The sequence below is a fragment of the Periplaneta americana genome, chromosome 1 (genome assembly GCF_040183065.1).
Source record: "Periplaneta americana isolate PAMFEO1 chromosome 1, P.americana_PAMFEO1_priV1, whole genome shotgun sequence".
Classification (NCBI taxonomy): Eukaryota; Metazoa; Arthropoda; class Insecta; order Blattodea; family Blattidae; genus Periplaneta; species Periplaneta americana.
In genome coordinates this window covers 22391089-22404941 of record NC_091117.1, presented here as the reverse complement: position 1 = coordinate 22404941, position 13853 = coordinate 22391089, and the positions used below count along the sequence as shown (strand labels likewise).

Genomic DNA, 13853 nt, shown 5'->3' with positions numbered 1-13853 from the left:
GGCAGCTTTAATCATAAACCTCTTTACTGTTTCGCTGAATTGATTTAAACCACAGGCGAGAAATTGCGTAACTAGCCAATAATATTCCATCACGTTGTCTACGTTTATTTTCTTGAATATTCTGGCGTTTCTCAAGATTACTTAATAGATTTGCACGTTCTCGACCTAAAATAATTTCAGAAAATCATATTTCGTTTTCTATGCACATTTGATTTTTTTTTATATAAATTTCTTTTGGAAATAATATGTACAAACAACTTTTAATTCCTCGTACCTTTTAATGCAGCGTGTTTAAGGTATAATGTCGTATTTAGTATACTATGCAAATGTTAAGATCATAAGTTTTCTTCGGAATAGTACGAAAAGTAACATTTGATTTGTCTTACCTTCTAATTCAGCATGTTCTTTATGACATAAGGAGTAATGTCGTTGTAGCCTATATTAAATTTATTAATTCCTAATAGGATTTTCGAGCGTAACATACATCGTATGTTCTCTCCTTCTAAACAGCAAAAAAATCTTCCTCCCATTTCTCATGAAATAATTGTTTTCTAACGCGTACATACTGCTTTGATTTATTATTATTATTATTATTATTATTATTATTATTATTATTATTATTGGGTTATTTTACGACGCTGTATCAACATCTAGGTTATTTAGCGTCTGAATAAAATGAAGGTGATAATGCCGGTGAAATGAGTCCGGGGTCCACCACCGAAAGTTACCCAGCCACTGCTTTGATAATGCTATTATGCCACCACTTATATTGCTTATGAAACTGATATAGAACATGCCCACGCCTAGGAGCTACGAGAGGGAGGAACGGGGACTGTGAAGATGATGTCACTCAGAGCGATAAGCTCTGTGAAGGTCAGTGAGGCATAGATTCTCAAGTGAGGCACGATGCCCATCTCTGATTATATAACAGTGAGTCGGCGCTATCATGACTTTTGGCCGCACACGCCCTAGTGTTTTCAACTTACATTTTCAGAGTAGCACGCCTTAAGTATCAGTCAAACTTCCTGACCATGTATCAACCCAGTTTGTGTGGGCGCGGTCCGGAATACTAACGCCCCTGTAAAGTGACCCATGTTCCAGGGAGGTGGCTGCCCAGTGGCCCGTGATGAGAGACACTCTGTTCTACGGCCAGCACTACCACGGCGGAGGAGCGCTGGAGCATGCCGTGCCGGTGGCCGTGCCATACCCGGTCGCGGTCCCCGCGCCGCCACCCCATCCACAGGTATCGCTTGTTATTGTTCACAAGGTGAAAGTTGTTCACACAATTTGAATTTATAATGTTTTTACCGAGAAGCAGTATTTCGTTATACTTTGTGAAGAAAGTAATTGATCCTTTTGTTACGTTCACTCCCGTCCGGTTTTTGTAATCTTTTTGCCAATATATCCGCTGCAAGCTCCAAGATTATGTCCCATTAAAAGAAGCTATTTTATGTGTAGGATAGGAAACAAAAGGAATTCAATTTAATGCGTTTATTCCATTAGCATAAAAATGAAAGCTGTAAATATGGATGTATGTGTAGGAGGTAATAGAGTAATAGACTGTAATAAAATCCAACGGCCGTCAATAAGGAACTGCCATTACTGAACCGGAACGTATTGCAATTTTTTAGTTATTAATCTAGAAAATTTATAGTCTGGTTATGATTAGTACTAAGCTTGTAGAAAATAACCGAATAGCATCATCATCATCATCATCATCATCATCATCATCATCATCATCATCATCATCATCATCATCATCCTGTCAAGTACTAATCCCAAAAGAACTGTTACGGCCTGAAAAAGCGATTTTCTTGCCATCTTTTCATAGGTCGACCAAGTGATCGTTTCCCATTTGGACGATACTTCATTATTGCCTTACGGATCCTGGATGAAACTATTCTTGAGACGTGTTCCTTCCAGTTTAACTGATATCTGGAGATATAGTCGAGTATTGATGACACATTAAGTTCTTGAAGGATATCTTCATTTTTATTTCGATCCCATTTAGTGTAGCCAGCTGTTCGGCGCATGAATCTCATCTCGCAAGCTGTTAGTCTGCTTGTATCTTTAACCGAATAGCAATTATACTAAAACCTTAAAAATTAAGACAAAAAAGTGACAGAGGATTCATAGCGTCTGAGTAATTGCGTCAAAAGTGCATGTTCTCGGTTGGATGTTATCGTGATATTTAGATTTTTAAAAATTACTGGTTCTTATGTATAAGGATTGCGAATAAGACTGAAAGCGAAGTAAATTTAATGCAATTTATGTGTTGTATTATTAATGATTATTATCTTCCCTTTCTTTCTTTACTGATATACAGGATGAATCGCAAGTAATGTCATTAATTTCAGAGGGTTATTCTTTGAAATATTTCAAACAAAAAGTTAAATACAATTTCGTTCGTTTTTGCTTTCTTTTCCAGATAAGAATTGTTTGGTATGATATGATATGAGAGATAATGCTCTGTTTCCACAAGTCTCAATTTCCTTATTTCTGTTCTTGTTGCAGTAACTGAGTAAATCCTCAATGTTTTGATTATTTAAGGACTCTACGTTAACTATGTTTCCGTTTATCTTCATTTTATCTTTTACTAAAGTTACGCTAAATCCTTTACCTCGAACTTCTTTTAATATTGGAATTAATTTCTTTCGTTTCTCTGTAATTTCTTTTGCAAAGTCATTTTCTATGTAGATATTTGTGCCTTTGAGTTGACGCGTATTGGCAATGATGTGCTCTTTGATAAAGTAACTGTTCAATTTCACAATAATTGGTCTTTTTTTTTCCGTTACCGACTCTATATGCATTATTTATCGCACTTATGTCCAAGTTTAGACTGAAATAATTAGTTAATAATTCTAACACTACGAAACCAGTATCAATTCATTTTTCATGATTGCACTCTTCAACACCATAAATTACAATGTTATTAATTTTACTATCATTTTCCCATTTTTTAACTATCGATTTTAACATCACCTGCTCTTGGATAACCTCCTTTAACTTCTTTGCCACTTCAGTGTTATCTGTTTAGTAGTGTATCTATATCACTTGCTACTTTGTTTAGTAGAATTCTTGCCTTTAGTCTGTCTTCTCTCATTTCTTTCATATAGTTTATCCATTCTCTTTGAAACACTTCAACAGTGTAGACTCTTCCTTCTGTATCTCCAGGACCAGGGTTTAACTCCACATTCTCGATAATCAGTAGAACTGATAAAACAGCCGCGGCCACAAATATGTTGATTCTATCCGACACTATAGCATTTTCACCTTTTGAACATCTGCAACACTGCTCTGCATTGAAGCTCCCGATTCGCGCCCTGTAAGAATTTAGGTCGTCGCCCATACCTTCTTCACACGCTAACCTACTTGTATATGCTGCTTACTACACAACCGTTCCCTACGACTGCACTTTGTGAACGATGATATGATATGAGAAAGTCATTGACTTAATTCAGTTGATAATAAATGACTGAAACATTTTAGTTTTGCCCTTTAAATGTGCAGAAATTTGATCCGAACAAATGTAATTTTTCGTTCTGCAAAGAATTTTGCAATGTTACATTTGTTCGGATCAAATTTCTGCACTAAACTTTCCAGCAAGTGACTTTTAGCGACCTTCATTTATATGCCTATAAACGTAGAAAGGCAAGAAAATCTTAAACGTATAGTGAAGTATATATCATCAGCAGGTTCAGCATTATACTCATCTCTCACAGGCTTTTCTCAACTTGAAATAACAGCAGAAAAAAGGAGGAGGAGGAGGAGGAGGAGAAGAAGAGGAAGAAGAAGAAATGGCTGACTGAAAATTTTACTTTAAAGAAACTGCTTAAATTTGTTTCCTATTTTTTTAAATACTGTCCTCTGTTATTTTCAGGTTTATTACCATCATTCGTATTGCAATGTGTAAATACTCGTAATAGGCTATACTAAATGTGTTTTTTCTTCCATAATCTATTTTTTACTCTACATTGAAAAAATCCAAGTCCATGACATGCTGACCAAAAATGACTTCAGTGAAACAAAAACTTCTATAATTATAACGTTTTCGTCTATTCTGAAAAAAAAAAAACTACTACATGCTGACCAAAAATGACTTCAGTGAAACAAAAACTTCTATAATAATAACGTTTTTGTCTATTCTGAAAAAAAAAACAAGTTCTATATACTGACTAAAAATGACTTCAATGAAACAAAAGCTTCTATAATTATAACGTTTTTGTCTATTCTGAAAAAAAAGGTTCTATATGCTGACCAAAAATGACTTCAATGAAACAAAAACTTCTATAATTATAACGATTTTGTCTATTCTGAAAAAAAAAATAAGTTCTATATGCTGACCAAAAATGACTTCAATGAAACAAAAACTTCTATAATTATAACGTTTTTGTCTATTCTGAAAAAAAAAGTTCTATATGCTGACCAAAAATGACTTCAATGAAACAAAAACTTCTATAATTATAACGGTTTTGTCTATTCTGAAAAAAAAGGTTCTATATGCTGACCAAAAATGACTTCAATGAAACAAAAACTTCTATAATTATAACGGTTTTGTCTATTCTGAAAAAAAAGGTTCTATATGCTGACCAAAAATGACTTCAATGAAACAAAAACTTCTATAATTATAACGATTTTGTCTATTCTGAAAAAAAAAAAGTTCTATATGCTGACCAAAAATGACTTCAATGAAACAAAAACTTCTATAATTATAACGTTTTTGTCTATTCTGAAAAAAAAAAGTTCTATATGCTGACCAAAAATGACTTCAATGAAACAAAAACTTCTATAATTATAACGGTTTTGTCTATTCTGAAAAAAAAGGTTCTATATGCTGACCAAAAATGACTTCAATGAAACAAAAACTTCTATAATTATAACGGTTTTGCCTATTCTGAAAAAAAAGGTTCTATATGCTGACCAAAAATGACTTCAATGAAACAAAAACTTCTATAATTATAACGTTTTTGTCTATTCTGAAAAAAAAAGTTCTATATGCTGACCAAAAATGACTTCAATGAAACAAAAACTTCTATAATTATAACGGTTTTGTCTATTCTGAAAAAAAAAAGGTTCTATATGCTGACCAAAAATGACTTCAATGAAACAAAAACTTCTATAATTATAACGGTTTTGTCTATTCTGAAAAAAAAGGTTCTATATGCTGACCAAAAATGACTTCAATGAAACAAAAACTTCTATAATTATAACGATTTTGTCTATTCTGAAAAAAAAAGTTCTATATGCTGACCAAAAATGACTTCAATGAAACAAAAACTTCTATAATTATAACGTTTTTGTCTATTCTGAAAAAAAAAGTTCTATATGCTGACCAAAAATGACTTCAATGAAACAAAAACTTCTATAATTATAACGGTTTTGTCTATTCTGAAAAAAAAAAGTTCTATATGCTGACCAAAAATGACTTCAATGAAACAAAAACTTCTATAATTATAACGTTTTATTGTCTATTCTGAAAAAACTAGTTCTATGTTCTGAAATTCAGATCTTCAATTCCAGTCCGAGACCAAGCACATAATTATATTAGCCAAGTTCGTTCAGTTAGTCAATGATTAGATGTTGGCGATCTTGTTATATTTCAATATTAAAGAGTAAAGACACAGTTCGTTGTTGCGAATAGATCGCGTAGCGGAGAAGAATGTGTTGTCAATGATTTTCAGTTTAATGTTCAACCATTATATTTATATCCAGATGTGAAACTCAAACTTTGTGAGGTATGCATAGCCTATTGTGATTAAACATTTCATTAAACTGATAAATCATTAATGTAATATGAAGAATAATAGTAATAATATTATTTTTACTAGCCGTACCCGTGCGCTCCGCTGCACCCGTTAGGAATAAATATAAAGTAATTACATAATTAAAATAGGACATTTGATCCAGGGAACATTCGTGTTTGATAGAAGGATAAATCGTTTAATATGTTACTTAATTTAAATTGTATCCAAATAATTAAAATGCGATCATTTTGGTCTAGAGACACTCATTTGGTGCAATGACAATTCCTTTAACATGTTTCTTAATTTTTATTACATGCAACCATAGTTTAATGAAGATTGACATCATTTAGATTTAATGTGTATATTTTATTTTACTTGTTATAGGTTTCCATTGAATTATGGTAATAACTTAATTTTAACCCTTGTTTTCTATGTATTCAGTAAATGGCGCTTGACCCACTATGGTTCTGAACCCTTCAAATAACTTAAATTATATTATATTATATTATATATTATATTATATATTATATTATATTATATCAGAAGTTATTACTGTAATAACATTATAGCATTATGTCCATCTAGAGGAACTACACTTTCCAATGGTGAAATAATAATTAATTAAACAAATCGGTTAATTTAGCTTCCGATATTACTTCTTACAAACACAGAAACATTCTCTGTAGGCTATCTTTCATAGCTTTCGATTGTTGCTGTCCAAGGCCCCTTATAGACGAAGTCATTTGTTTTTTAATTCATTACACGGCCTTAGATGGCAGTTATTTTAATTTTAAAACTCATTTATCTCATTAAATATCAGTCCTATCAAAATGTTTCAAGGAATGAAACTTATCGCAAATTATTTTTAAAGAAACTTTTGTTATGTAACATTTTTCACAAAAATCAATAATAAGCGCGATATTTCGATTTATTTAATTCAGGCCCCCTTATAACCCCCCTTTTAAATAATGTATTTTGAATGCCATATAGCCTAAAATCTAAGTTACAAAGAACATAATTTATATTCCAATTTTCATCGAAATCCGTTCATCCATTATCGCGTGAAAAGGTAACAAACAAACATACAGACAGACAGACATACAAACAAAAATTTCAAAAAAGCGATTTTCGGTTTCAGGGTGGTTAATTATATATGTTAGGACCAATTATTTTTGGAAAATCGAAAATTACCAGAAAAATTTCGGCTACAGGTTTATCATTAGTATATAGATAATTGACAACTTCAATACCGATCCAGCTGTGTAACATGAGCTGAAGTTCCGATTTTTGCCATCATTGGCTTAGCTTTAACATCGCTTCAACAGCCTCTCGAAAGTATATTTTGAATTGGAAGTCTTTCTATGTTATTTACATATTGTAACAACTTACTGTCTTTCTAGTGCTTGTGACTTCTGTATTTTAGTGTCGCAGAACACACATCTGTCACAGGGCAGTAGTTTTGAAGTGAGAGTATTTTTGAAAAATTATTCATCTACTCTTTAAAGCAGTGACCGGCATGTTCCGTGCTCTGTGACGTCATACCACGGAGCCGCCACGCTCTTTGCTCGGCAATCTCTGCATACTGAGACAGCGAGGAGAGAAGGTTCATCTGAACAGTGGTGGTGCGGGTCTGTGCACTGACAGAGCGGGATCCATTCGTCTGAGGTAGTATGGGAACAGCACAATTACAATACATTTGTACGAAAACAAAACTGTACATCCGTGATAAATCAATGTAACAAAATATTTTGGTTTGTAATCAAATTTAATATACTTATAATAATATGAAATTCATAATACAGCTAGCTGCAGAAGCGTTCGCATTATGTAAATGAGGCTCCGAAACTGCTATAAATATACAAATATAGAAATAAATAATTTAAGCAGTACTACAACACTTTGTCTATTCGGAAACTTGAAAACAGTTCAAGTGTTTTTAACAGACATTTTCCTACACAATATACAGATTGAACTATATAGGCCCTAACTTGGTGAGTAGTATGCAAAGTATATTTCAACTTTTGAAACACACCATCACTTTGTGTTACTACCGTGCCCAAGTTAAATGCTTTGTCGAGATCAAACTGTGTTATGGAGTATGGAGGTATTGCGAAGTGTTTGATTTGTGGCAAGCTGTTTCAGCATGTAAAGAAATTCAAGATACAATGCCATTATTCTCTATGCCACACAAATGATTATCGACAAGTACTAGTGCAGCAATTGAAAGATAAATTGTTAAGTGAAGCTAGGGAACACACTGTCAGTGAATCAATGGTAAGCTTAAGGCTTAAGATATAGGATTTCACTAGCCATTGCAAAGAACATGCGTTCTTTTAATGACGGGGAATTTGCCAAGAATGTTGCCATCATGACCGCAGAGTAGTTATTCCCTAGCAAAATACAGGAATGTGATTCCATCAATTTATCTCCAAGAACTGTCGCATCATTGCTGCACTGACGCCACTGCGCTGGTGCGTGTGAACAGTAATACGACTCAACTGCTCGCACTTCCAAGCTCTTAAGGCCTGACTGGCTCTTACGTCATAACTGCAGCATCTGCCGGCCACTGCTTTAAAGGGTGAGAGATCATTTTGTACACAGATGAGTTGCTTCCATGTTGGTTACAGGTGGCGCTAGCGGCCCCTTCTGTGTCTGCAGCGTCCTCGGCGGCGACGTTGCAGGCTGCAGCGTACCACAGCATGCAACTGGTGCCCTGCCTATGCTCCGTACCCAAGGACGACATCGACAACGCGGGATCCGTACTGGTGCAGGGCAACCAGCAGCTTAATGAAAACAAATGAACCACAAGAGTCTGACTACAGTGGCGAGCAAGTGTCCCAATGGAGATAACATGCAGATATATCATCATTTATACAGGTTGCGGCAGAAACACTGACCCATTTTAAACATTAAATATCAGCATTAGATTTTGTAACTAAATTTTATTACTGTACACCAGGCATGTCAATTGATGCCCACAGGAGCAAACGCGCGCTTTAGAGCCCAGGAGAGCCTGAGCACTTTACGGCTGAAATGAAAGACATAGACGAAAGAGGTGGTATATGCCGTTTGGTCGAACTATATTCAGGGATGGCCAGCACTGATTCAATAGATAAAGGGAAGAGAACTTATTAAAACTGTATCCATGTTAATTTTTAGATTTTCCTGAGAAGTATAAGTGCATTATAAGAATGTAAGTTTTAATTTTAATGTTCATTTTTCACAAGTTTGATTTTTTTATTCAAAAGAAATATTTTCTCAACTTTTCGTATAGAAAAGTGAAATTTTCAGGTATAGGCCTATTTATTTAGTAGCCTTACAGAATGTTTTCGTAAATCTAATATACCGTATATACGTATTACTGAAGATAGTGTATTGAAAATTTTGAAAATATTCGCATGGAAATTGTTTGTAAGAAAATGAATTAACAAAGCAACTACTGTTACATCATAAGCAAAAGATACGTGCCCATGTGTTGTAAAAATGTCAGCTCTATAGCTTGAGCAGATTTAGAGAAAATAATTTAATATTCTGATGATAGGAAGTTGCTCACAAATATCACCTTAAAAGCATAATGCGATAAGAGTTTTTTTATGTAATATTAGTTACACTTAAAACAGATACAGTACCTAGGTAACTTTGCTTTGTACTGTAATATTGTTTTGATTAGTTATTGATTACTTTTGTAAGGCTAAAGATACCATCAATATAAATTCCAACTTATCATGTCATACTCAATCTCTTTCTTTGGAATATCACTTTCTTTATGAATGATGTGTTTCATCCACTTAATACAGTATAATATTATACTACTATGGAATTTATGTGAATATTCCTTCTTAACTCTCTATTATGTTATTAAGATTTAAAACGCAAATGCAATATTAAGAAATAGGTATTAGTACTTTTGTTTTACAGACAATATAGGTAAAATTAAACAGAAAGAAGCCATATAAAAATAACTACATAAAATTTCACGTTCCGTTTGAAGTTTGTGCACCACTGTTTTCTTAATCCAACAGGCTGCTTATTCACATACACAACTCTTCCTCTTTCGATACTTAGCGCTTGCTGCCCGCGCACGACGTCAAGGTCAGAAAAATGCGCTTGCTTTGACACCACTGCTGTACACTGTTGAGAAGAACACTTGAAACCATTTCTTACAACAGTCACTTTTTGTAAATTGCGCCCTGCTGAGGACCACCATTGGCAATATACGAACTCTCACATTTTCCGTAACATTTTGCAGAGTTTCTTGTGTTATTGCATTCGGTTTGAACGTTATTATTCAATTGCTGGATGTGTGCTGATCTACAAGGTGGGTCAAAAGTCACTTTCCCCAATATTCGTTCTTAGGTTTCATACTTGTACACATATACAAATTCTTAATTTGAATAAACAAATAGATAGTGTCATAAGTGGTGGGTTGACAACCATGTTCGTGTGTCAACTGTTTTTCCGATGTCATGTCTTGTTAATGTTCTTGTTTTGTTTTACTATGTTGGGTTGCGCCTCTATGCAATAACTGCTAGTTTCTTGCAATGAATAGCAAATTAACCACAGCACAACGTGACCTGACGCCATGTGATTTTTCATGTGGGGTATCCTGAAAAGTGATATTTTTGCCCAGAAACCACAAGCTCTGCATCAATTGCGACAGATCATCGAACAGTCATTGGTGAAAATCGATGAAAATCGTGAATTATGTCTATAAATCAGTTTCTAAACGTTGTGAATTGTGTATCGAGAAACAGGGCTTCCATTTTGAACAAAATCTGTAAAGGAATGTGTGTCAAATGTAAATTCAATGTAATAAAATGCAAGGAAGTGTTTGGGGAAAGAGAATTTCGCTAAACTGGAGAATTCCCACGGTATCTTTGAACCGTGCCGTTACGTTTAGCACCAAATTTAAGTAAATACACAATCTCGCCAACATAAGAACAGGACGTTGGTGTGTGGAGTCGTTGGAGGGAGAAATTTGTTTATTTTCTCTCTCTATCTCCTTCATTCTGAACATTACTGAGAGATAGCACCACTGTTAGCTACGAGGTATATTTGCTCAAATATATTGATGTAGATTACGTGACTTATTACGTGACTTAGTTGAGAGTCTCGGGACAAAACAGTTTTGCTATATTTCGTTTTTTATTAAATGTTAAGTACAGGAACGCCATTTCGTAATTTTATTTAAGAAATAAGCCAAACAAATTATCTTTGCATCAAAAACGGATGCTCCCTGGACCCAATTATCGTGTTTTATAATTGTTTGAATGCAACAGAAGCCAGAAGTCTTACACTTGACTAATGCAGTGAATTATTTAAGAATATAGTCGCGAATTTTACTACCACCATTTCGATTGTGTTTTGTTTGGCACGGCTCGGTACGGCCCGGTGACTAGTGGCCAGCGAGTAACGTCGACTATCGACATTGCTCTGCCGTGGGTATTATCCAGTTGTTCCGAGAATTTTAACCCACCCTTTATTTGAATAGACTTTTGATTTAAGAAAGTCTCACAGAATGATAAATCTGGAACCAGAAAACAATGTGCGGAAAACATTCTTGTTAAAGTCCTCATGGGCGTTCTTTCTGTATGAGTTGTTGCGAATTTATATTTTTTAATTGGTTACTTTACGACGCTTTATCAACTGCTATGGCTATCTAGCGTCTTAGTGAGATGAAGGTGATAATATTAGGGAGATGAGTCAGGATCCAGTGTCGAAAGTTACCCAGAATTTGCTTTTAATGGGTTGAGGAAAAATCCCAGAAAACTTGTAACTTTTTTCCAATCAGAATTTGAACTCGGGTCCGCTAGTTTCACGATCAGACGTGCTAACCGTTACTGCACAGCTGTGGACTGCGCCGTTCTTTTGAAACCATACTGAGTCCAGATTGATATCCTATTGGCGCAGTTCTTTTCATACGAATTATCGTAATAATTATAGCCTCATATCGATCTCTTGTGACGTGACGGTCCCACCGGGGTCATTAAAAAATTAGGGATCAACAATATCATGACAATACACTCCATATCAAACTGTTAATTTTTGGCCATGAAGTAGTCTTTCGTGCAAGTGACGCGGATATTCAGGACCTAAGTACCTGATATTTTGTTTATTAATTTTGCTATTTAAATGGAAGTGTGCCTCCTCCGTCATCATCAAGTAGTTGAGAAAATTTGGCTATTGGTTTATAATCTCCAGAAGTTGAATATAGAAACATTTTTCAACAGCAAACATATTATGTTCATTCGACCACTGCTCCATACTAACCGCAATGCTTTGAACTGCACTACCCAATGAAACAAATATTAGCGCTCTAGGACACAGTAATCGAGAATGGCGCGAGATTTAAAATGAGTCATTGTTTCTGCCGCACTTTGTACTAAGAACTGTACACAAAGGAAAGCTACTGGAATGCACATTTGTACAGACTAAGACGAGTTTTAGTTAATGGAAAAGAATGAGGGAAATTGAAATGTAGTATCCATACAGAGCGAGAAAATTAAAATGCGTCGAGGTAAAGAGAAAAATTATGAAATATAATGACATGTAAACACTTAATGCAATGATATACAGGGTGAGGCGACTTTAATGGAAATATATGAAGAGGAAGGAAAATTCAACGTAATCGTGTACAACATTTTAATGCAGTGATATACAGAGAAGGGAAATTTGAATGTAGATGTTTACAGAATTACGTAATTTTAGTTCAATAAATTAAACCCAGAGCAAAGATTTCAGTGTAATCGTATATAGAATGAGATGATTTTAATGAAATCATATACAGGAAAAAACAATTTGAATTCGGATATTCACATAGCAACATGATTTCAATGTAGTTACGCGCAGGGTAATGAAATTTGAATGTAGTCATATACCGAATGAGTTTATTTTTAATGTAGTGATATAGATCACGTCAACCTAAATTTAAACAGAACTAGATGCTATTAATTCGGTGACATATAGAACAAAAGATTTACCTACATTCATACAAACAGTTATTTAATTTAAATGCAGAAATGAAATTATTTTGTTAGATTGGAATACACTTTGTAATCCATATATAAAAGGAGGAAAAATTACTACAATGAGTAAATTTTCTGACGAAATAAGATATTTGGAGATAAGAAAATACAAAACTGAACGGAATATAGATTATTTATTTATCATTAACGAGATAATATCATAACGGATATGGCTGATAACGTGTATAACGGAAATAATTAAAGAAAGAAAGACAAAATTGATCGCCACTGTGGGCAGAATTTTAGTATTGCAAATTTTGCAGTAAAATGTCTTCATTTGCGAAACTCTTAAACTAAATAAATAAAAAATAGCCTAACTACTTGGTTAGAAGGTGAGTATCGGGACTACACTTTTCGTTCGGTACACTGTAACATAAAATAAATAAGAAAATCTAAAGTTAGTAGCAAGGTGTTGATCTCCACGAAGTTGATGCATTCTGAGTTTTAGTCAATGCACTGGTTTTATATCAAAATGATTTGGCACTTGTGTTATTCCTTTCACAGATCAGTTAATTATTTCCAATTTGAATTACTTAAATTACATAAAACATGTAACAATACATTTTTGTAATTTTGTTATTAAATTAATTATCCATAATACTTTGAGAGTGATTAATATTAATCTATAACCTTTGCCGCTCCCAACATGTAATATGGTAGCCCAGATCACATATTAACATATTGATCAGCCTTATGGGCTTTGAAGGCAACAACTTTAATCAATTTTACTATGTTGCCATCTAGCGAGTGCAGAAGAAATCACGTTATAACTCTCATTTGAATTGCATGGAGCAACTGTACTTCCATTAGCGGTCGTTACCAAACGACAGTGGCGATCCTGGTGGTTGTTCTCTTCCATATGTTACTGTTTTTAAAATGGGGATGGCCAATCTGTTACATATATATGTGATCAGGGATGGTAATCTTAAAATTTTCAGATTTGTGTTAAGTTTTCCACACGGAAATAAAAGTTTTTTTTTTGAACGACAAATATTTATTTGAGCCCTAGTACAAAAATAATGGACATACTAATAGTATTATGCGTTACAAGAGCGGTATGTTGAAGTTTTCATGTTCGAGGAAA

The 13853-nt window shown here is 34.1% G+C and overlaps 1 protein-coding gene across 2 annotated transcripts in view; it reads left to right on the top strand.

Annotated features, from left to right (window-relative positions):
- Positions 1-13367, top strand: part of LOC138714995 (uncharacterized) — a 38443-nt gene extending 25076 nt beyond the window's left edge. Inside the window, exons 3-4 of one of the 2 annotated variants that reach the window (XM_069847393.1) lie at positions 1087-1243; positions 8372-13367. In XM_069847393.1, coding sequence (XP_069703494.1) covers positions 1087-1243; positions 8372-8545 — 331 coding nt within the window. In that variant the 3' untranslated portion in view covers positions 8546-13367. The remainder of the gene's footprint in view (positions 1-1086; positions 1244-8371) is intronic. The other variant, XM_069847484.1, reaches the window with a different exon arrangement.
- The last annotated feature ends 486 nt before the right edge of the window (positions 13368-13853 follow it).